This window comes from Mycosarcoma maydis, chromosome 12 (assembly GCF_000328475.2).
Source record: "Mycosarcoma maydis chromosome 12, whole genome shotgun sequence".
In the NCBI taxonomy this organism is placed as follows: domain Eukaryota; kingdom Fungi; phylum Basidiomycota; class Ustilaginomycetes; order Ustilaginales; genus Mycosarcoma; species Mycosarcoma maydis.
In genome coordinates, this window is record NC_026489.1 from 471,893 (window position 1) to 495,556 (window position 23,664).

At 55.5% G+C, this 23,664-nt stretch overlaps 6 protein-coding genes across 6 annotated transcripts; 2 read left to right on the plus strand and 4 right to left on the minus strand.

Moving 5' to 3' along the window:
• Positions 1–1,724: 1,724 nt before the first annotated feature.
• On the plus strand, positions 1,725–3,878 carry UMAG_04249 (putative beta-adaptin; the record flags this gene model as incomplete). The annotated part of the gene is made up of 1 exon (XM_011392419.1): positions 1,725–3,878. One exon carries the CDS (start codon positions 1,725–1,727, stop codon positions 3,876–3,878), a length of 2,154 nt encoding a protein of 717 aa, XP_011390721.1.
• Positions 3,879–4,039: 161 nt separating this feature from the next.
• Positions 4,040–6,574, minus strand: UMAG_04250 (uncharacterized protein; the record flags this gene model as incomplete). The annotated part of the gene is made up of 1 exon (XM_011392420.1): positions 4,040–6,574. The coding sequence occupies one exon, from the start codon at positions 6,572–6,574 to the stop codon at positions 4,040–4,042; it is 2,535 nt and encodes an 844-aa protein (XP_011390722.1).
• Positions 6,575–7,302: 728 nt separating this feature from the next.
• Positions 7,303–8,988, plus strand: UMAG_04251 (uncharacterized protein; the record flags this gene model as incomplete). The annotated part of the gene is made up of 1 exon (XM_011392421.1): positions 7,303–8,988. One exon carries the CDS (start codon positions 7,303–7,305, stop codon positions 8,986–8,988), a length of 1,686 nt encoding a protein of 561 aa, XP_011390723.1.
• An 84-nt stretch (positions 8,989–9,072) lies between these two features.
• On the minus strand, positions 9,073–13,998 carry UMAG_10415 (uncharacterized protein; the record flags this gene model as incomplete). The annotated part of the gene is made up of 1 exon (XM_011392465.1): positions 9,073–13,998. One exon carries the CDS (start codon positions 13,996–13,998, stop codon positions 9,073–9,075), a length of 4,926 nt encoding a protein of 1,641 aa, XP_011390767.1.
• A 459-nt stretch (positions 13,999–14,457) lies between these two features.
• On the minus strand, positions 14,458–15,759 carry UMAG_10416 (uncharacterized protein; the record flags this gene model as incomplete). Its single annotated transcript, XM_011392466.1, has 1 exon — positions 14,458–15,759. One exon carries the CDS (start codon positions 15,757–15,759, stop codon positions 14,458–14,460), a length of 1,302 nt encoding a protein of 433 aa, XP_011390768.1.
• Positions 15,760–16,153: 394 nt separating this feature from the next.
• UMAG_10417 (uncharacterized protein) lies at positions 16,154–20,278 on the minus strand (the record flags this gene model as incomplete). The annotated part of the gene is made up of 1 exon (XM_011392467.1): positions 16,154–20,278. The coding sequence occupies one exon, from the start codon at positions 20,276–20,278 to the stop codon at positions 16,154–16,156; it is 4,125 nt and encodes a 1,374-aa protein (XP_011390769.1).
• Positions 20,279–23,664: the final 3,386 nt, after the last annotated feature.

Below are 23,664 nucleotides of genomic sequence, written 5' to 3' on the forward strand. Positions count from 1 at the left end.
ATGGTCCATCTCGAATCACATCAGTGCAAAAAGGCTTTTGGAACTTTTCAGATCGTCCTTTGTGCCTGGCCCACTGTGCCGCGTTTGCGCTGCCAACCACATCGGCGTCAAAGGGGGCGGGCGATCCAAGTTATAGTAACGCAATGTAATCAGTAACCCTATGAAGATGATCTGGATTGTCGATTTTGCAATAGTGCAGCGTGAAGACGTCGGATTCCCACCACAAGCGGCGATATTACTGTAGCTCGGTGTCGGAGAGCAAGTTGATCCAAGCTCAATGGTCCACTCTCAACCGCTGTTGCCATCTTGCTTGATAAATCAATTGCAGAAGGGTGAAAATGACTCTGCATGCGATTCTTGCCGTTGCGGTGCAGTGCAGTATTTGTCGGTATGCACTACAGCAGAGTTTCGACTTTCGAGGGCAGAAATTGGACAACGTACCAGAAGCACCAAAGCACCGAAGCATGAAGGTGTTGGTCACCCAGATCAGCGTAAGCGTTCTGTTGGCCCTGGCGAGCGTGTTCGGGGTTTCGACGATCAAAGCGACACAACAAAGGGAGGTTGACCCCGAACCACCAACGAACTCTCTGTGAGGCTGCTTCTCTTGTTTGCATTTTCAAGCAGCTGTACCCTTTGACCTGCTTTTCTGTTGTGATTGCTCACCATTTCGTTCGCGATGACTAGTCTAGCATCAGTGCGCGAAATGGGCTCTGTTCAGGACCCGTCACCCACGAGCGATCACATAAGCTGGATCAAACAGGCATGAACAATGAAACCAGAGCCGCCGGTCTCGCTCGCGGCTTCAGAGGTATAGGCATGCAGCCCGGTCATGGCGCTGAATCGAATCACGAATCGCTGTGACCTTCCAACTCAGATCTCGCGCGACATGCAAGGCCGTGGGCGCACACACTCGCAACCCTGAGTTAGCGCACGCATCGTGCATAACTTAGCAAAATGTGAGATTCACGACTTTGCGTGTTGCGTGTTGCGTGTTGCGTGTTGCGTGTTGCGTGTGCGTGTGCGGGTTGGAATTCACGAATCACAAAAGTCACGAGTGACGATACACAGAAAGCTCCAAGCTTTGTCCTCGCCTCTCCGTGTTCCGTGCTCAGCAACCACCTCGTCTCGCACTGACCAGTTAAAATCAAAATAAAAAATCACGAAGATGGATCGTGATGTGTGAACAAATTCCATAAACCGTGTCAGATTTCGAGCTTGAAGTTCACTCACAACTTACTCCACACTCGTGACTTGTCACTCTGCTCACTTGTGGCTTGCCTGCTGTATTCACGATTTAAATCTGAATCGTGAAGGTGTGTGCTGTGTTCTGCAGGTGCTGTGCGCGGCTGTGCGCTCAGGGTCACTCAAAGGGAAGCGCGGACCCTAAATTCCGTCAATCACGAATAGCGCCGATTCACGATTCACAGGTTGGACCTTCCCATTCTTCTAATTTGCCTACTTGCCTCATCGTACCCTTCCGCGTCTCCTCTTTCGTTCACCCACTTCCCCTTTGATCCGCTCGAGACTGCATCGATCAACCACATAGTTCGTCTCGCTTGCTTAGGCCTACTGGTAGAACGTTGTCCCTCGCAAAACTTTGTTCCGACATCAACTCCAGCAAACTCATAAGCTGCACTGGTCTCCGTCGCTCGCTGCATACATCCTTCTGACATCGCTTCTCTGCTCTCTGCACCGCGGTCTCCACCTAGTCAAACCCGCCCAACATGGCGGACTCAGGCAAGGATGCCAAGTTCTTCCAGCGAGGCAAAGTCGACGAGCTGCGCACCGAGCTCAATGCCGACAAGAAGGACAAGGGCTGGGTGCGCAAAAAGGCGGTGCTCAAAAAAATCATTGCCAACGCCACCATGGGCAACGACATGTCTGCACTTTTCCCGGACGTAGTGCAGTGCATGAACATCCAGGTGCTCGAGATCAAGAAGATGGTGTACCTCTACCTCATCAACTACGCACGTGCCAAACCGGATCTCGTATCCAACGCAGTGCCCGGGTTTCTTTCGGATTGCAACGATCGAAATCCGCTCATCCGCGCGCTCGCCATCCGAACCATGTCCTACATCCACGTACCCACCGTGCTAGCAGCGTTGATCGATCCTTTGAGGCATTCACTCAAAGATGCAGATCCATACGTGCGCAAAACGGCGGCCATCTGCGTCGCAAAGCTCTACATGCACGACAAGCGATTGATGGAAAAGCATTCCTTTATTGGTATGCTTCGTGACCTGCTCGCCGATGCCAATCCCACCGTTGTTGCCAACGCCGTCGCTGCGCTCGTCGAGATCTCGGAAAGGTCGGACAACATCCAGCTCAAGCTCAACCTCACCATCGCTTCCAAACTCGTCTCCGCTTTGGCAGAGTGTTCCGAATGGGGCCAGACGTACATTCTCGAAGCACTCATGTTCTTTGTCCCTTCGGACTTTGCCGATGCCGAGATATTGGCCGAACGCATCGCTGTTCGTCTGCAACACGCCAATTCCGCGGTTGTGCTCACTGCCACTAAAGTCATCCTTTATCTGATGAACTACATTGCCAGTGCTGAGTTCAAGGAGTCGCTCTGTCGGAAGCTCTCTCCACCGCTCGTCACGTTGCTTTCTTCGGGGCCAGAGGTGCAGTACGTAGCGCTGCGAAACATTTTGCTCGTGATCCAGAGGAGACCTTTGGTTCTACAGAACGAAGTCAAAGTATTTTTTTGCAAGTACAACGATCCCATCTACGTCAAGATGGCCAAGCTCGAGATCATCTATCGGCTTGCCAACGAGCGCAATGTCGAGCAGGTGCTTGCCGAACTGCGCGAGTACGCTTCCGAGGTAGACGTCGATTTTGCGCGGAAAGCGGTGCGCAGCATCGGACGCTTGGCGATCAAGATCGAGTCTTCAGCGGACCGATGCATCCAGGCGCTGCTGACACTCATCCAGACCAAGGTGAACTACGTGGTGCAAGAAGCGATCGTGGTGATCAAGGACATCTTCCGAAAATATCCGAACCGGTACGAGAGCGTAATCGGTACGTTGTGCGACAACCTGGATAATTTGGACGAGAGCGAAGCCAAGGCGGCGATGATCTGGATCATCGGGCAGTATGCGGATCGCATCGAGAACTCGGATGAGCTGTTGGAAGATTTCTTGTATACTTTTCTCGAAGAGCCAGTGGATGTGCAGTTGGCGCTGTTGACGGCAACGGTCAAGCTGTTTCTCAAGCGGCCTACGGCGGGAGGCGAGTTGGTGCCGAAAGTGTTGAAGTGGGCTACAGAGGAGGTTGAGAATCCGGATTTGAGGGATCGAGGATTCATGTATTGGCGACTGCTCTCGACCGATCCGGAAGCGGCGAGGGGGGTGGTGTTGGGTGCTAAACCGGCCATTAGTACCGAGACGGATCGGATGGATCGTCAATTGCTCGACCAATTGCTTCTGCACGGTGCCAGCTTGGCGAGCATCTTTCATCGGCAACCGCAGACGTTTATCCGCAACGCCAAGGCGAGGTACATTCCGGATTCGTCTGCGCTCGATGAGAGTGCACGTCGGTACGCTAGCGCTCATCTTTACAGCAAGCCACTCGCTCGAGCACCTGTTCTCAACACAACGCTCGAGACCAAGCCCGACGAAAAACTGCCCCTCTACGACCATGCTTCCACATCCCGCGCGCTCGCTGAACGCGACAAATCACATGGCCCGGACCACGACCATCTCCCAGACCACCAACCAAATCATTTGTCCTCGTCGAAATCCTCGTACACCCCGCTCGGCGTCGACGACACCCAAGACGCTGACCCTTACGCTATGCTCGCCGACAACTTCGGCTCCTCTTCCAATACGACGTATCTACCCGATCCGCCAACACCCAAGCCGTCCTTCCTCGATTAGGCCCTTATACACCGTGCAACCGTGAATCCGATGCATGCAAACCAACAGCCAAATGAACGTGTGTATATCGTGAATGGCATGTGTCTCATTGTTCATCAAAGTGCAGGGGTCGAAAGTATGCGATGTGAAAGTTCAAGTTCGGTCCTTGACAACGCCAGCTCTCAAGCATGCGTTGCATTCGACGTAGGCAAGATAGCCGTAGCTGAGCCAGGAGGCTTGGCACTCTTCTTCAAATTGCTCCACATACTCCACTTTCTCCTGCCCGCAGCGTCCACGGGCATGGTCGCGTTGTCGCTGTCGTCGTCGTCGTCGTCCGCTCCACTTCTCAACAACGAATAGCCTGAAGCGGGCGACCTATTCCTCCACGCGCCACCCCTGCCACCAGCAGTCACGGTATCCACCAAGAACGGGACCACCTGGCAATGTCCCGGGCTGACTTCGGCGGGGAGGTCGTACAGCGTAGTATAGTCGAGGTTCAGATCCTCACCTCTGGACCAAAAGTCTTTGCAATTCGAGAGCAAGCCGTGGTCGAACGGATTCGCTGCGGCGCTAGCGCGCTTCAAGCCCTCACCCGCCTTGCCGCGCGTATACAGATCCAAGCCGACGATTGAAAGCAGCCAGCTGCTGGACGATGCAAACACGCGCCTGAGCAGGTTCAGCTTGGAATGCGATCCATGCGCATGGGCGTGTGTGCTTGTCGCATCTGCACTCTCGTCAGCACCGAGGTTCACATCGATCTCTGCATTCTCGTTCTCGCCAAACTGTTTGTGGATCCCCTGCAGCCGATCCGTCGCTGCGCTCAGACTTCCTGACGGCTGGCCACGCCCTGAATGCTGCGCGATAAAGTTAGTCTGCCCAGCATAACTCTGTCCTCCCTTACCCCCCATGAAACCGAACCTTCCCAGATTCGAGACTTCCAGCGTTGTCATCTGGCGCGTGATCTGCCAAGCCTGCGCCACTAGCAAGATCACCGTCCAAGTCAACTGCAACGCTGCCCACAGAGCCACGCCGAGCAAAAACGCATCGAAAGTGGTGGCAGTGCAGAGAAACGCGAACGGCAAATGACACGTCTCGTAGCTCGAATCCGGCAACGGGTCGTAAGGCGGAGCGTTGATCGAGTAGTACACGACGGTGAGGTAGAGGAATTGCAGCACACCAACCACAAGTGCGCCAACAAAGAGCAGAAACTGACGATGATTTCCAACGCCGATGCAGTTGGCGACCCAGGGACAATGGTGGTCGTGACGCGCAACACAGCGTTTGCACAGCTTGCAGTGCTTGGAGCGCATCGGTTTGCGAGCCATGCACGAGACGCAGTAGGTCTGACCGTTCAGTCGGCCTTGCTGTGCGAGCTGCGTGACGATTTCGCGGCGGTGCAGCGCCGAGGGTACCAGAGGTGCATAGCCGGGCGAGATCGAAGCGGCGCGAAAGAGGTTCCAGGAGCAGACGATGAGAGAGAGTGCGAAAAAGAGGTTGTTGGAGGCGTACCCGGGCGTAGCCGAGGCGAGCTTGTGCACCCACTCCCAGCCCACCCAGGCTATTGAGCCGGCTACGATGGCGAGAAAGTAGTTGGAGCGCTGCAGAAAGTCGTGTTCGTGAGGATCCAGAATGACACGCGTCACAATGTGATGCATGCCAAACAACTCGGCTGCGGCAAACGGTGCGGCCGTGTACCAGGGTAGCGCTGCAAAGGTGGCAAAGATGAAACCCAACGCTACAAAGGGAACCACCATAGTGGCCAGTCTGGCGGTGCGATCGGTACTTGCACCGAAAGTGCGTTGCTTGCGACGGCCATCCTCCTCTAGCCCAATATCGGCCAATGCCTTGCGGTACGCGCCGATCGACTTGAGCTCGATGGCCATGTCTCTTGGCGTCTTGCCCGAATCCTCTTTGGCAAGCAGATCCGCTTTTGCATCGGCCAAGAGACGAATGCAGAGTCGATTTCCTTTGACGACAGCCCAGTGCATAGCGGTCAGACCGGCGCCATCGCGTTTGTGAACGTCGGCGCCGTGCTTGAGAAGAATATCGACAGATATGGCATCGCCTTGGTAAGCAGCCCACATGAGAGCCGTGTGGCCCTGCGAGTCGGTTGAATCAAGACCTTCTGGTGAATCGAGAGAGGGTTGCTGCAGCATGAAGACGAGCGGCATGACTGCGCTCGAGTGCACGGTGAGATGAAGCGCATTGAAGCCCTGCGAGTCTGTGATGGTCGGGTCAGCGCCACGAGAGCACAACAATTCGAGTACGTAGACATGGCCATTTCGCGCTGCCCACTGCAACGGGCTGGCGATGAGATCGCCACCTAGTGCATCGACTTGGGCACCGTGATCCAGAAGGTAGCGACAAGTGGCGAGCTGGGCGTTGATGGCAGCCCAGTGCAATGGTGTGATATTGTCGTCATCCCGGTCATGGACCGTTGCGCGACCAGAATCAACGAGACGCATGATGGCAGGCAGGTCGCCGCGCTGCGCTGCCGAGTGGATGGTCAACGGCATCTGATCTTGGCCCGGTGTGTTGGCACGGCTGGGAGCACGACTGCCGATGCCATTGCTGCCGCCCATGTGCGTGTCCCAAGAGCTGTGACCGTCGAGTTGGGCCGATTGCGAGGACAACAGAGGATCGGATGGAGCGTCGACGGTAGAGACGGATATAGCTTGCGTCGCCGACGAGCTGAGCGGTGTACCTGGAGCAGCCATGCTTGCTTGCATCCTGCGAGGTCCACCTGACCAGGTCGTGTAGTGCAAAGTCCTAGTGGAGTCGTGAGTGTTGTGGGATACGCTTGCGCTCTTCCACCGTTTGCACAGACATTCGTGCTTGGCTGTCACGTTGCTTCCTGTTCGGATGTCGCGACCGAGTCGTCAACGTGCTGCTTGTTCTTTGGTTTGCGATGTCGGATGTGCCGACAAAAACGCAGCTCTCGTCGCTCGTCGCTCGTCACCCGTGGCTCGTGGCTTGTGGCTAGACGTGTTGATTGTCAGGTCGCAACCTCACCTGGTTCGACTCGTGACTGTTGTCACACCAACACACGCCCAACCTCGATTCCGAAAGCTTGCACATGCACACGCCGCTTTGCAAGACGCGAGAGGGTTCTGTTTTGTTCGGGCTGTGCTTTCCGGGAGCCGCGATTTACGATATTTGTGATTGGCGATTCGCGATTTGCGATTCGCGGACTGCCCTTTGATCGACGGGTACGTTTGGGTTGATTTGCCTCCACTTTCATTCGTGATTCACGATTCAAACAAGCTGTTGCGCACTCTGTTTTTTTTTGTTATTTTATTTCGAAGTTGAGGAGCAGCGCGGATCTTCCGATTGCCTTTCTGGATAGACTTTGGCTCAGCCGATATGGAACCTGTTCGTGGACTTCTACCACCATTGCCAAACCCTTCAATCACATCTTGGCAAAGGCCGAGTGGAAAGATTCGCGATGCTGCGAGTAGCTACCAGCGTCATTAAGAGTGCCACAGTGGCTGCTCAGCCACGTCTACCAGTCCGCGCACTGATGGTCGCATCGCAATCTCGATCGGTCTCGAGTACATGGTCAAGGCAGCGCAACGATGACTCTCCCAGCGGTGGCAAAAGAAGTCAGGGAGAAGCAAATCACGGCTTGAACACATCTCGCTCCACAGCTGGAGCGAGCTCTGGTCGAGCAGCTTCATCCTCGTATCCCGCCTCACCATCCTCGCCAACCGCTACAGCCCCGTCAACGCCGAAACCGGTTCAAATCTCGTACAATCTTGCCAACAAGCGCACCGCCTCTGGAGGATCGATCACGCTGAATCTGCCACCGCAGCTCGTCCAAGCCATGTCTCGAAAGAAGAACGCAGTGGTCGCAAAGACGTCGTCGGCACGTGCCAAAGCGCAGGCTTCGAAAGCTCTCCGCCAGACTCTGCCGGAACCTACGACGGGCCAAGTATATGCCTGGGCGACGGCGCACTCTTACTCGTTCTCAGAGCTGATCAGGTCCGGAAGGCTGCCGGCCAACTATCAGATCTTTGAGGACAACGAAGTGATCCACGTGCCTGAATGGCCTGTGCCCAGCTCGGCTGCTCTGGCCGATGCGTCGACTGCTGCAACTCGGGCGTCGAATTCGGTGGCGAGTAGAGGCGAGGTGTTCCTGTTTCGCTCGGGATCGTATGTTACGTGGGGCTTGGATGAAGAGCAGAGCCAGAGGTTTTTGCGAAGCGTGATTCAGGGCAGGGATCTCAAGTGTCAGGTGGAAGTCGGCAGGTATTCGCAGATTGGAGATGAAGCCATGGATTATCTGTACGCTCCTTCTCAACTGACGCGCGTGCAGGGCGATATCATCGTGATCGGGCAACCGCCCAAATCGTTTGACGCCGAGGCGGACACAATGGCGGATGACAGTGCTTCCGACAGTGCACTTGTAGAAGACGTTGACGGCCAAGCTCCGATGTTGACCACTGACGCCTCTGTGGACGCTTCTGGTACGCGCTCTACGACGTCGTCGACGGGTTGCAGCACATACACGTGCTTTGGCACAGAATGGACGCCGATGCTAGCGCGTCTCGCCTTCTCGCAAGGACTCTCGCGCTCGGCACGTCTCTCAGTGCAAGAATCCGCGCTCTCGCGCTTCCTTACCACAGTCTCGGCGATCCCTGCACAGCTGGAAACCGCGGGATCAGTGCCACTCTCTCGCACCGCTACCATCAAACACACCGGCACGCTCCTGCGTCTGCGTCAAACCGCGAATCTGGACAGGGACAACTTCTACGACGAACCTGAAGTGTACTGGGAAAACGCCAAGTTGGAAGACCACTACCGATCCATCTGCCACAACCTCGATATTGGGCAGCGCTTCGAAACGCTGAATGAGAAGCTGGACCATTGCGAGAATCTGCTCGGTGTGGTAAGGGCGTTGTTGACCGAGAAAAGCACGCACCGGATGGAGCTCATCATCATCGGCCTCATCGCATTCGAGGCTGGCTTGGCGCTATTGGGCCATGGATGGGTACCTACCCCCGACAACGTCAGCGGCTGGTGGAACGATGCGCGCCACTACTTTTTCCCACACCAACATCCAGCGCACCTAGTCCAGCAGGACGCGTTAATTCCGACGCCAAACTCGATCTCTCAGCCTCATATCGTCTAAGCTCGATAACGCTTGTATTTGTACATGCACACATGACTAGTTCTGCACAACATGGACGAAAATGTCACACCACTTTCAACCGACCTATGCCGAGGGAAGGACGTCGACAGGATATGGCGAAGAAACAAAAGCCAGCCTGTCGGGCTTGTCGGCGAGTGCGGAAGCCGAGGCTTCCTGGACGACGACCAAGAAAGCGTACTTGCCTGGTGAGAGGAAGGTGACGTTCCAAGTGTAGGTGGAGTGTGAGCCTCGATGCGGCAACGTACGCGAGCGTGGGGAAGCAGTCCATGTTCCGTCCGAGATGATGACGTTATCCAGCAGTGACGCGTCCGTGGTCGTGGTGGGAGCGGTCGCAATGAGACGTACGATTGGGTCGATGCGTCTGGCTAGCCGATTGGTGATGGTGACCGAGACGAGCGTGAAGGATTCTGCACGGATGCAGTCGACCCCAGCGCGCAGCGAAACGTCGACTTTCACCGCGTCTTTGGCAAGGTTTGCGAGAGACGACTCATCGAGCACCAACCCTCCACCGGATACTATGCCTCGAAGAGGCACAGTTCCGAACCGCACCGCGTCGTGTACAGCTTCGTCAGCCCAGTCGCCGCCAACGCAGGCAGTACCAGTATACATACAAGGTAGCACAATCCACGTGGCGCTCAACCCACCCAGCAGAGCCTGTCTGTACCAGAAGTTCTTTCGTACCTGCCTGTCCTCCTGTTCGTCCAACTGGATCTTGGACACGATAAATTGGCGCGTCGCACTTTCCCTCCAGATGGATGGGATCGGTAAGAACATGCCATCGCGGCCACTCACAGTCTCGCTTGCATGCTCGGTGTGCGTGCAGACACCGAAAGCATGTCCCGTTCCTGGATCCAAGTCCAGCCGTGGTTGAGGTACCAGAATGCGTGTACTGCTACCAGCACGCAAGATGCGGTAGATGCGAAGCGGCTCCCCTTGATGTGTGTCCACCGCCAAACGGAGCAAGACATCCTCGCGATGCACGTTGCTCAAGTGCAAACTCAGCAAGCTGCATTCCAACTCGTTTTCTTGCGTTTGCACAAGTGTTTGCACCGCATCCACCAACTCGTCTACGGCTGTTTGTCCGTCTCTGGCCGACTTATCCACCGTGGCGCGCGCATCTGCGTGCGTTCGATCGACAAGCGTCACAAGATTCGCCGCGATCGCATCGGCGGATCGCACACACTCTGTGGTCAGGCGTGTCGCTTCGTCCGCTCCCAACGGCGCCACTGTGAGCCGCGTACACACTAGCACCGGATGAACGCTCATCCTCACCGGTATTTCCAGACGTCTCACCCAGAACGTCGACTGCGCACGATCGCGCTCTACATGGCCGTATTCGATCGCCACCACCGCGCGCGTACATCCGATCTTGCCCCGAACTCGAATCGCAATCGTGCTAGTCGCTCCAGGCTCAATATGTACCCAAGACGTCGACGCTGCCTCGGTGCGTGACAAGACCGGTTGGTGTACTAGATCCCACTCGATCTCGTACACGTCTTGAGGCATCAGTTCTCCTTCTGTCAGCGCATGTTTGCTCGCATCGCTGACATTGTCGTTAAAAGTGACGTGCACCAAGTTGACATCGAGCCAAGTGCAAAGGTTGTGTAGCTCGACATGGATGATGCGAGACTCGCCTTCAAAGAGGTCGAGTCCGCCAAGCGGGATCAGGTCGTTGCAGTACGCCGCCAGAATAGGCTGCGCTTCGACGACAGTCACTTGCATCCACCTGCCGACTGTCTGCTTCGCTTCGGTCGTTCCAGCGCCTGCCCTTTGCTTGATCACAGAAGCGCGTGCATCCAGACCCGACACTTTTAAGCGCGTCGCCCGATCGTCTTGTTCAGCAGCCTGCTTGCGTCGATACTTGACGTTTTCTTGGTCAAAGATGGGCAGTAGAAACGTCTGTTCCTCCGTACACCCACCAGCAAGCGTAAGCGAGATACCTCTGAGCACCACCGTTCCGGTAGTGTGCGCGATGCCGCAGAGCCGGACGGTTTGAAAGCAACGAGGCGCGATCGAGATGCTCTCGGCTTCTTGAGCCACAAACTCGGCTCCTTCGCCCACCAGCTTGACGCTATCGATGTGCAGCTCGACAGCGAACGGATTCTGCAGAGTTGCCATGACGTAGATCCGCTCCTTCTGCACGCCGATCGTCTTGGCTTTACTCGCCGATGATCGGTTCGGATTCCAGAAAAATGGATTGTTGAGACCTGCCACGCCCTGGTCACCAGCAGCTGCTTCGGTGCGGTCTGCGAACAACTGCTTCGCGTTCCGCTCGTGTGGCATGCGTTCTGGCGTTGGCGGTAGAAGTTCGAGACTGCACAACGGTTCGGCAGGGCCCCAGTACTTGAGTGCGAGATCTTGAGCACCCGCCCAGCGCGCCGCCTGTACAGCTCGCTGCATGCCCACCATGAGATCTCTCTGCTCGTGTGCATCGAGCAGCGTGTGGAAATCACGCAGCAAGATCGCGCCGAAGAACGCCATTCCAACGTAATCAGCGAGGAGTTCGGCAATCGCGATGGTTTCCTTGAGCAGTGCAATTTGCTGTTCCTTCCAGCCAAACGCTGCTTCGTTGGCTATCTCAAGCGGCGTCATCAGCACTACATCTCCATTAGCTGCAGCAGCCGGAGCACGATGCCCGGACGACCTCCATTCTTCCGATGCATCTAAAGCGGGCGAAGTGTAGGCGCTACGCAAGCCTTCTGACGCCCTCGACAGTATATGGTATGATGGAATGTTTCTCAATGGATCCACTTCGACATGAATACCGTATGTTTCGCAGACCTGCATCGCCAGCACCAGCACTGCCTCCGGCCCTCTTCCAAGCGAGTCGTACGTGGTCTGTGCGACAATGTCACCTAAAAGCTCGTCGTTCTGCTTTCCAAAATGCTCGTGCTGTAGAATCGGCAACGAAGCCGTGGTTGGCGCGCGTGAGTTGACGCGTTTGGCTTTCTCCAGCATGCACACGATGGTCGACTGCAAGTGTCGCAGCAGATGCGCTTCTCTTCTTGAAAAGCCAATGCAGCCAAAGATCGAAGTGAGCGTGCTGAGCAGCGCTATCTGATCTGTAGACTTGAGAGCGATGATTGAGTGAGAAAGTGCTGAAGAAGCAGCTGCCGCGATCTCGTGCCGGGCGATACCCGAGGCGGCAGTGAAACCGAGGTACATGGCATTCGATGGCTTTTCCTCGGCCAACGATGGCGGTACACCTCCGTACACGAGCTGGTCAAAGCATTCGCCGTTCCATCCAGCAGATGCCCAGACGGCTAGCAAGAAGCGTGCGTACTGCGTGCATGCACTGGCATGGATCAATGGATGCGTGTAGTCTCGTGGTGAGTCGTTCGTAACTGACTTGGCCGGCTCCAGCAAGACACTGGGCGGAGCTAGGCACTTTGAGTAGATGACGAGCGCGATAGTGTAAGCCTCGGCGATCTCACCCCAACTCTGCTTGGCGTAAGGGCGTGTGATTCCATCCTTGTCCTTGTCCTTGTCCTTGTCTTTGTCCTTTGCAGCGGCGGCGGACCAAGGGAGGTCAAAGCATGGCGCCTTTTCGAGCACCGTACCGCCCATTCGCGATACCAGCACGCGTGTGACGGAGAAGCCCTCGAGGGCGCTAGCAAACCAAACTGCATCTTGACCGCCTGCGAGCGCACGCTCTTTGCCAAGTGCATTCAACGCAGTCGAGTATCCTTCCAGTGCATCCCACAAGTTTCCGGAGAGCAGATGGAAATCGGCTCTCACTTTGGCAAATCTTCCTGTGCCTATTGGACCGGTCGCTGCGGCACTGGTGACACGCTTTGCGCTCTTTTTGTGTGCATTGGCGGCGAGGATTTTGGTGCGAGTAGTGTTTTCGGATGTGGGCGATGAATTGACCGACGTTGGCGAGCTCAAGTCGAACGGATGAGATCCTCCACCGACAGCGCTCGATGGTCTTGAAGAAGTAGGCGTAGACCTGCTCGTGCCAATGTCACCACCTGTGCTGCTGCTGAAGGCGGTAAACAGGCTCGAGGCACGACTCGCCGCTCCGGTTGCTGCGAAACTCGTCTTTGTGAGCCAAGTGGCAGTGGAATCCAATGCGGAGGACGAAGAGCTAGACGGTTTGTTCGGTGTGATGCCGTCAAGTGTTTCTCTCGGTGTCTCCAACGGCGTTCCTTGGAGTCCTGCCACAATCTGATCCAAGCCGTCCAGAATGCTGGCGACAAGTTCGGCGAGCAGCGTCTTGAGGTAGAAGCGTACGTCTTTCCCATCTTTGCGCACAGCAGGGAAGATGATCAGACCTCCACCTCGGTGTGCTGAAAAGCCCGACGCATCTGGCGACATCGGCGGGTTCTGCGAAGCCGAAGCCGATTCGTTTGTGCTGTTGTCTAAATGCTCTATCTCAGATTCTTTTGCGAGCGGTGACGCGGAGCGTTGACCTTGATTTATTTTGGCAGCAACCACGTTCTTTATCGAGCTCAAGTCCACCGTTTCGGGGCGCTTAGCACCGGAGTCGAACCCAAACACGCGATGTACCAGCGCTCCAGGATGGAGCTCTCTTAACGCCGATGGACTTGCGTCGAGTTGTTGCTTTTGTACGGCATTGTTCGAGTAAGTTGCAAGACCAAGTGCGCCGAGAACCTGTCTATGCATGTTGAACGGAGCCAAGAACGAGTGATCTGGATCGTAGCTTGTGACGAACGAGAGATGAATCTCGCCTGACTGGAGTATCGGAGATGCTGCGCACGATGAGCTGCTCGCAGTCGAGGTCGACGCTGAGTTTGCAGCGGCTCTGCGCCGAGCGGTGCAATTCGAGGGCAAATCGGCAAGCCGAATGGTTTCGAACGATCGCACGTAGTCGCACCACTTGGCAAAGTCTGCTTCCGAGATGCCACCAACTGGCGCAAGCAGGATGCGAAGCTTGGCATGGTCGATGAAGCTTCGTCCGCCGGTGGGCGACGGCGTCGGTGCTGCGTGCAAGCCGCCGCTCGATGACGAGCGCTGACTTCCAGTCATGTGCGTCGTGAGGCCGATGATGCTGGTGATGGCAATGCTGACAGGTAGCAGAGCAGAACAAGTCGTGAGTTTTGCATGTGCAAGCTCGTGTGGAGTCAAGCTGCTTCTCGATTCGGAATCACGATTCACGATTCACGATTGAACCGTGCGGCAGCGTGCGGATTTTCTCAGATTGTCGAATCACTCATCCACACATGCTGACTCGAAAAACGTGAGATATACGAAAGCACAAAGGCAGCCCAAATCACGAATCACGAATCGTGAATCATGAATCGTGAATGTCAATGACAGCTCCCCACCTGATGTCGTGCGTTTAGCTCAAACTGCCCTCATCTTGCAACTCTGCTCACCTCGACCGATTGCCAATCACGAATTATGAATATTCGTGATTGATGCAGCACGTACGACTCTGACGTTGAACAACCGTCTGCGGATATCATGGTCCAGTGTTCGTATTTGTTAGAGCAGGAGAGCGGCTACAGTAATGCCAACCAGACTGCACACCAAGACGCGCGTTGGTCCGCGATCCGCGGTTATCGCTGCCGAGCTCGTCACTGGCAGAACACCGGCGTCGGTGAGATTATTCAACATGGCTGCTGCTGCCAGTGCGCCACCGCTGCTTGGTACATCTGAAAAGTTGATCAGCATGAACGTGGGTCTAGTACCACCATGCTGTGCTGTGCAGTTGTGAAAGTTGGAGATCAAGCCGAAGCTGCCACTGGCAGCATTGACCTGGTTCAACTGGTCCTTGTCTGGGTACATGATACCTGTTGCGACCAGCTCGTCGTTGAGGAAATGGTTGATCAGCCCTAGTCTGTCAGTTGGGTTCTTTCCTCGCTCAACGCTGCAGTTGAACGGTAATTCGGTTTGGTCATATGCGTTCTCCCAGACGTTTGCGAATTCGTTGATGATATAGGGATATTTCGAGAAGCTCGTTCCTCTGTCCATGAAGATGACCAGGGTCTGGTTTGTTGCTCGCATTTCGGCGTAAGTGGGCCAGGCTTTGCGCGAGATGTCAGGTAACCTGGGCGTGAACGCTCTTTGGTAGACTGCTAGCGACTCGAAGCCTTGTGCCCAGTCGTCGATATCTGCGTTTTGCGGATTGGTGAGGAGGAGTGTCACAATTTCGGCTGGGTGGCGGTCCATCCATGCCAGAATCTCGCCAAGCCAGTCTTCGAGATACCCACCATTCTGCAAGTAGCAGCTAGTATGACAGAGTGAAATACCAGAAGGATTGGCAGAGGAAGGATTGTCCCATGGATGTCCTTGAGCTTGTAGCAGACGAATGCCCAGGTCGAGCTGCTGCGTAACGGTGAGGTGTTGATTGTGGACGATCCGTGTTCCTATAGCCATAGAGTCGTGAGCACCGATCTTGACCACATCGGCGTAGGATACATTGTCGAAGTCTGCGTCTGTGCGGGCAAAAATGTCTCCATGTGAGTCTCGCATTCGCGTAGTCCAAGACCAGGTTGGAACCAGACTATTGAGCCTGAGCGGCAACGCGGCGGTTCTCAGAACCGAGACTGAGAGCAAAGAAAGCAGAGTAGCTGACGCAGTAGTAACCTTCATCTCGTGCACCCCAATCGTTGAGCCAAATGCCTTGAGACTTTGACTGGTGATCTCGATGCCAGCATCCGCGTGTTGAACCAGCGCGCCAAACTCTTCCCGAAAAAGGCGAACGTGATGGTGGTCGAACACCACCCTGTGCCTTCCCAAGCCGCCTGTCCCCCTCTCAACGCTAAGCCACGTTGTCACAAGCATGCGGTCGTCTCTCCGTCATCTCAGCCAGCCGTTTGCAACAAAGCCGTAATATCACCCCTCGGCAAACCTCACGATGCATGAAACGCAAGTTTAGGAGGTCCCTGCATCACGCGCCGAACATCGACACGGAACACGGAACACGCACGATGGATCTTGGAAATGTGGAGAAAACACCTACGGCCAAGCTCAATCACGAATCGCGGATCTGAACCTGATACGTAGAGTGTTCAAGCTCGGGTCTGCGCATACACACGCAACACGGCTAGCACACATGAGGTCACTCACTCACGCCGTCACTCATCTCAACAATCACAAATACAGATGCTCTGTGACTCGAAAACAAGACCGATGTGTGCCGCTAACATTTGAGAAAGACGGTACACTAAACAAAACCTCACTTGCGCTGTCGCTTCATCTCTACCTTGGAGTTCGAAAGCCCCGTACTGCCAGGCGACGAAACAGGCGGGTTGGGTGCTGGAGCAATCGGGACGTTGCCGGTACGAATGCCGGCAACAGATCCATTATTGTTGGCTTTACTTTGCGCCGCCGAGGAGCCAGCGCCGTTCTTGACGCTAGAAGCAGCTGTGCTGCCGTGACCGGCGGCGGGAGCATTGCTGGCATTTGCGCCGCCACCACTACCGATCGATGCACGCGCTCTAGCATCAGCGCGCTGAGCGCCGCTTGCACGGTTACGCTTCTTGATCACATCCGTCTTGAGAGACAGTGGGCGAACGACTCCGTGCAGCTTGAGGAATAGGCCGCACGCATTGCAGAGCGGCTGGCCTTCCGGATCACGTCGCCAAAGCGGTGTCTTTGTCGTGTGACAGTTGGAGCATACTGTGGGCGGCTCGGCGGTGGCCATGGAGCTCGCCGAAGGAAGATCCTTGAGATTGGTGCTGGTACCTGACGAGGGACCTGGACCAGACACGGATCGTGCGTGCACGCCGTTGGCATTCCTACGCGACGCTTCGCTCAGTGCTGCGGCCTTTTGGATGGCCTGCATGCTTGGCGAAGCATTTGAACGCGAAGATGCGGACCCCGAAATTTCGGGCGCAAGTTGAGATTCGCGACGGTAAGCGTTGATAAGTGGTGATGACTGGTATTGCGACTGCTGCAGACCCGGCGGCGTGGCTGCATTCGAAGGCGCACTGCTTGACGGACTATATGTCCACGTCGAAGAACCTTCGTCGCCAGATCCGGTCAGATTGCCCAACGAGCCCGAAGCGGCTTCCATTGGTCCGCCGCCAAAGACCTGGTTCGGGTTGATGTGCGTGAACGAAGGCTGCGGTCCACCGATGCCGGCATCCGAATTGTAAAACATGTTCATGATCGCCTCGAGGTCAGATGAGTTCTGTGCACCATGCGGCAAGCTGCCCACCATTGCATTGCCTACTCCAGGAGCAACGGGTGATGCACCCGAACCGCTTCCCAGTCCGCCTTGAGGAGAAGCACTGGCTCCGGCCATCAAGTTGCCTGCTGGACTCGCGAGCGGTGTACCGGCTTGGGATGCGAGAGTTTCCAGCAAATTGTCAAAGTCGGTCGCTGTTTCCTGGCCGCGTTGGTCCGAGCGAAGCTGAAATCCACCAGCGCTGAAATGCATCTGTTGGTGGTTGAGCCCTCCAGGAGGCGGCACAGCAAAGTCAAAGTTGGTCATAGGCAGATTTGCCAGCTGCGATGATCCTGCACCGCGCCCACCGAGCAAGGCAATGTTGCGCGAGAGACCGGCAGCGATACGCTGGTCCGTGGTGATGGGCATCTGAATCGCAGGTCTGGCTGGCGAAAGGTCATCCCGGAAGGGACGCTTGCGGTTGTTCATCGCTTCGGCAGTGAGCTGATCACGGCGCGGACCGCGCGAGATGCTCCTTTCCCTCACCTTGTGATCGAAACTGGTCTTGCGGACGAGTCGAGGAAGGAAGCCGTATTCGGGATGCTGATTGGCGGCGATGCCGACAAAGTCGCCAATGCCCGGAATACTGTCCAGCGTTGAAAAGGGTGCGCCAAAGCTGTTGGCCGCTCCGATGGAAGCCATGTCCAGACTCGACTTCTTGGCGTCAGCTGCCTTGGACGATGCTTCCGCGGCTTCATACCAAGCATCGAGATCGGCGCCAAACAAGTCGGTGTGTGCTGCTTTGCGGAAAGCGGTCTGGATCTGGGCCTTTCGTACCGCACTGGCGGTCCTCCTCGAGCTTGCCGGTCCCGTGGAGCCGACGTCAAAGTTACCAGTTGCTCCCGAACCCGAGGCGCCGGATACCTGAAGACTTTGATTGGACTTGAGCAGGTCGCTAATGTCGTCGGTATCAAGCGCGCTGTCGAATGCACCAAAGGCATCGGTATCGTCGAATGCGGCGAGGTCGGCAAAGCTGAAAGCGGATGCGGCGTTTGGTGCGGAACGGCTAAACAAGTTGTTACCATCGGGTGTGCCTTCGTCCTCGATGGTGTCTAAACGTGCGGGCGCGCGAGAACGGGATCGACTGACACCACGCCAGTCGACGTCCATGGCGCTGACCGAACGCGAACGCGATCGACTCTTGCTCTTCATCCTCCAATCCATAATTTCTACAGCTCCTGCCGGTGGTGCTGCACTTTCGGGCGTCCTTGGACTGCGTCCTCGACGGCCACGCTCCTCTTCTTCCTGTTGGATCACCTCGGCGAAACGCGTCTTGCCCTTTGTAGCAATGCCGCTAGCGCGCGAATGTGGATCGGCGGGACCGGTTTCTTCCGGTTGAAGTGCAGTAAAGCCACCGTTGAAGGGTTCGGCTGGGAACGAACCACTGTTTCTTCGAGAGGCTGGACCGGATCTTGATGAGAGTGTGGGCGAATGGCGGGCGCTGGAAGCGTGACTTCTGCTAGCGTTGCTGGCGTTGGATTGTGCCTCTAGTGCCAGCTTGGCGTCGACCGCCTCCTGTTCCTTTTTCTTGCGCAATGTCATGGCCATCATTCTCCAGGTGAGATTCTCCATACGGGCACCATTGGGTAGCTGCGAACGCTGTTTGGCGTACATCTTCCAAACCTGGGTAGCGAGCGGATCCTTCTTGGACATTTCATCGGGGTCTAAGCTCTGATCATCAATGTCGTCTTCGGCTCCTGCCGAGCCACGACGATTCATGGGAATCGCTGCAGCCATGTTGCTCAGTTCGTCGGTGTAGCCAGTGCTTTGACGAGATCGAGTCTCGGCTGTTGATTGGCGGCTGGCACCGCCAGGCTGTTGTACGGTAGCGCCCGCGGGCCGAGTACCAGGCGTAGCCTGTGGGGTAGCATTCGGGGGTGGGAAGAAACCGGCAAAGTCGGAAGAGGCCGTTTGCGGAGAGAGCAGGTTTTCTGGTGGACCGCGATAGCTGCTGAACTGTGGCGGTTGCTGAGACAGATGCAGCATTGGTGGCTGTCTCGACTGCGGTTGTTGACGCTGCTGATGCTGATGCTGGTGCTGGTGCTGATGCTGGTACTGCTGAGATTGTCCATGAGGGCTTGGCTGAAAGCCGACGGGGGGCATCATGGAGTTTTGTGGGGGAGCAAAAGAGGCCTGTGGCGTGGGTGCATAGGTTATTCCAGACTGGTTGGACCATGAACCAGGCGTCTGTGACATGCCGGGAGCAACGCCAGGATGAGCAGGAGGGGCGTAACCGTTGATGGTGTGTTGAGAGCTAAAAGTGGAGCTGTAATCTGTGCCCATCTGGTTCTGACCTGCGTGCTGATTCTGGCCTAGATTTTGTGCGTTGTGGGGCATGCCGACGGGGTGAGAGGGGGCGTCGAGCGAAAGATTGCTTGCAGAGTGTAGGGCTCGAGTTGGCGAGGATGAACGGGAAGGACCGGCGCTGGGAGCAGCAGAATGAGGATTGGTTGCATAGCCACTTTGGCGGCGGGAGTGGCTATGATTTGTGTAGCCTCCAAAAGGTAGTGGTTGCATTTGGGCAGCAGCAGCTCCGAAATGGCTCTGATGAGGCGCAGGAGGACGCATACCGGCCTCGGAAGCAGAAGCGCCGGTGAACGCGAAGGGTGAGCCTGGACCTGCAAACGCTGGCGACGGGAGTGAGGATGCGCTGGGCGTTTGAACTGCGCTGTGAGTGGCGTGGTGGTCGATTGCAGAGTTAGTGTCCATCTGTTGGCGCGCTAAATGTTGCTGCATGGCTTGCGAGAGAAGCGACATTTGTGGCGCAGAAGGAGCCTGCGACATGGTAGCGGTGGAGGCAAGGCAGCTATCGCTGACAAGGAATGGATGCAGGGCTTCGGCCCCGGGAGGAGTCGGAGGTTTGCTCTCACCCGGGTCGTAGTAGGACAGGGGAGCGGAACTCCGCACGAGCGCCTTGTTTGGATGTATGATGTGAAGTTGCGACAAGGGTGGATGCTGATCAGAGGCAGAGGCCGAAAGCGTGTTTGATGGCGTAGCTGACTCGGGAGAGGGGATGGCCGATAGAATGGCAACGGCTTGTTTGTGTTTGAGGGAATGTGGATCCTCTGTAAGGGGCGTCGTGTTGCCAGACAAGGGGGGAGTGCCGGGAAGAACGACAAAGGTTGGCAGCATCGAGGAGGACGAGAGGTAGCGTCGATGGTCGATGGAAGCGCGAAGAAAGAATCGCAAGACGGAGAGATGGGATGGGTTGCCAGGGGAAGGAGGGAAAGCGATTGGAGAGAGAGAGAGAGAGAGAGAGAGAGAGAGAGAGAGAGACGAATGGAGCAGTAGATCAGTAATCTTGTCCCCGAGTCAAGACAGCCGCGGTATTGGTGGTATGTGATAAGCGTAGAAGCGAGGCAGTGGTGTTGAAATGGTAGCTCGATGGGGTGAGGGTAGGAAGAAGGTTGCAATGGGCCACGGTTCGATGAAGTAGGAGTCGAAGGTTCGAGCGACACAAGGCAGACTGTGTTGGTGTGTCGAGTAGGTATTGGAGTGGATGGCAAGGTATATGCAAGAGGGGGCAGTGGATCTACCGTGTCTGGCTGCGTCGAGCAAGCTGGGAAGTGGGATTGGCGCTTGTGAATGCAACGATGACGACGACAAGGGAGAGTGCGATGATGTGGCGGCCAAGGTGACGAGGTGGAGAAGGATTAGATGTCGACGAGACGATGAGGGTGCGGCACAAGGATGGGAATGTTGGGATGAATGGTCAAGATGGATGTGGGGGGAGCAAGAAGAGGTGGATGGAGCGATGGGCAATGGACGATGGGAGCTTGCTTACCTTTGGATAAGGACTGACGCCGACCGGAGGGTGGATGGTCGCGCACAAGCGAGAGAAGGTGCGTAGATGGAGGCGGCGGAGGGGTGGCGGCAGGCGAGTGTTGATGGCGTTGAGGTTGGAGGGCTGTCTGGCTGTGTCAGAGCAGGCGAAAGAATGTCGAGGTTGTGACCGACGGCGGGAGAGGAGCGACGAGTCGACTGCGACGGAGAAGGATGGCGACGACCGAATCGCACCGAGCGGTATCTCAACCAGAAAACAAACGCAAAAGGACAAACCGGTGGAAGTGAACAAGATGAGCAAGAGCGGATCAAAGCGACCAGCCAGCCAGCCAGCCAGCCAGCCACGAGTGAGCCGAAAAGTCACGAGTAGGAGGACCGAGCGAGCGTTCGACGTTGCGAAGCGTGGGTCGTCGAGCTGAGGATGCACAGAAGAGCGATGCACAGAAGACAAGGCTGAAAGACAAGAAAGACAAGACTGAAAAGACTCGGCTGAAAGAGGCAACCAAGCTTTGACAGCTTCAGCGGTCAAGGCAGCAAACACACCCAGCTCGCTGCTCACGCTGCCATGGTCAAGTAAGCGCTGCAGCTGAGTCACAAGTTGTGTGCGCTGCATGCTGCACTTTTTGCATTTTGTGCTGGAACCGAAATTGTGAATCGTGAATGTGCAACTGTCCACTTTGGCTGCCTCGTGATGGACAACGCTTTCGTGATGAGCTGCCGCCTCGCCTACCTCACCACTCAATACTCGTCACTCTCTCACCACTTTTGAGAAATCCCACCGGACATTTCTTCACATTCATGATTTAAAGATTCACGATAGAGTTATTCGTGATTACCAATTTCAAAATGCGCTTAATACTCAGACAATCGTGAATGACAAAGCGAAGCCGTTAACTAGCAAAAATACCCACATCCTTGCGTCGCAGGACGACGAGTCAATTCTTGATTCGTTGCAGGCCCATGTTTGTTCGTTCAAGTAACTTGCTTGTTCAGATTTCTTCTGCTGCTTTGGCCACGCCCAGATTTCACCACGCAGCCCACCTACACCCACACCCACGCCCACACGCTGCTGCTGCTGCTGCTGCTGCTGCTTCTTAAGCTTTTTCTGATTGATTAAATGCTTTTGTGTTTTCGTTGTATTCGATGCGAAAAAACTCCCTCCCTCGACGCTACAGTAGTTTGACACTTCGAACCACAGGCTACGTCGCAGTCAAGCTCGCTACGAGTCATGGAGCCGTGGTGAAAGCGCGCGAGTCGATGGACATGTTCGATGCAGGGCGGTAATTTGCGAGCGCATCTCGATCTATATAGGGTTTCTTCACCGCGCAGCATCTATCGACCCCTGTTCGTCGTCTAATGGCAAAATCAAAGCGAGCGATCAACGAAACTCGCAACTCTCACCATGCTTTTGCCTTTGCCGACGTCCAAATCGAGTGTACCTCGACACCAACGACGAGAGCGATGCTTCCAAACTTGAGACGAGTGATCATGTCTGTCGTCAACACAGTACAATACAGTACATTTCGTAAGCCCACGACCGCAGAGCGTGAGAATCAAGCCAAAACCATGTGAGAAAGCACTGTGATGCTTGAATGGACGTAACTTGATGACTCTGTATGATAAAATGTGGCCTACTGACGACTCAGCGCCTTTAATGCTTGGACGCTTCGACGTCGACTCGGCAGCGATCAAAAGAGACGCGAGGCATACTCCCAAACCGACCCGCGGCAACGGAATGCAAGGGTCAATCTAGAGCCTGCCAAGATGCAACAGCTTGACTAACTTATATAAACTGCCTACAGCCTCCCTGCCCAATTCATCGTGCAGATTAAAAAAAGAAGAAAAAATATTTAAATAGAAATTACTGTAAGTCTCGAATGGAGCGCGCACTTGTGCACAAAGGGACACAGACGCGGTAGAGCCTTTCGTTCAGATCAAGTTGTGCCACGAGCCTATTTGCTTTTTAACAATAGATGGTTGTGGTGCGGTCTCGGTTCTACCATTCACGATTCGTGATTCTCGACCCTGGTAACTACGCCAAGCATCAGCATGGCCACCTCGGTCCACTGTCCTAGGAAGATGAAAATGCTCATGTTGTTTTGCATCCATCTGCTAGCTCTACCCGCTTGCTCGCTCGCTTGCTTTCCTGCTTGCTTACTCGCTCCATCGTCATGTGTCGCAAGCTAAGCGAATCGAAAGCCACAAATCAGCGCAATATGACGGTTTCGCTTGGCCGTGCTATCCTCGAAGCGAGGACCAAGCGCCGACCGAGAAGCGGGTTGCACGCCAGCACACTGCTTGAGTTGCGGGAATTGCATCTAGCCAAAGTTGCTGCAGGTACAACCAGAGAGCATGTGTGCTCGATTCGAGTCTAGCTTCACGCAAACACAGAGATAGTCTCCGACACCTCTTGGCGCTGTGCAACCAAAATTTGTTCCTGCGATAGTTAACGTTTGTGCTGTTCAAGCTGGAAGCACGAGCATGTCTGCCACGGCTCATCTTTCGATAATTGCCCGTCGGTAGAGAGCGCTGGCAGGTGTTTGTCTCTCGCTCGATTCGATTGGTGATTGGTTCGAACCGATTAGATCGCAAACCTGGACAACTCGCAGTCCGTAGAACGCTGATGGTTATTCACTCATCACTCATCCTTGGTCGCGACATTCCTCTCGTAGCACACCGGTTTAAGCTCGGTCTCGGCGCAATCAAACCGCCCATTCTCCATACGCTACGTCTAG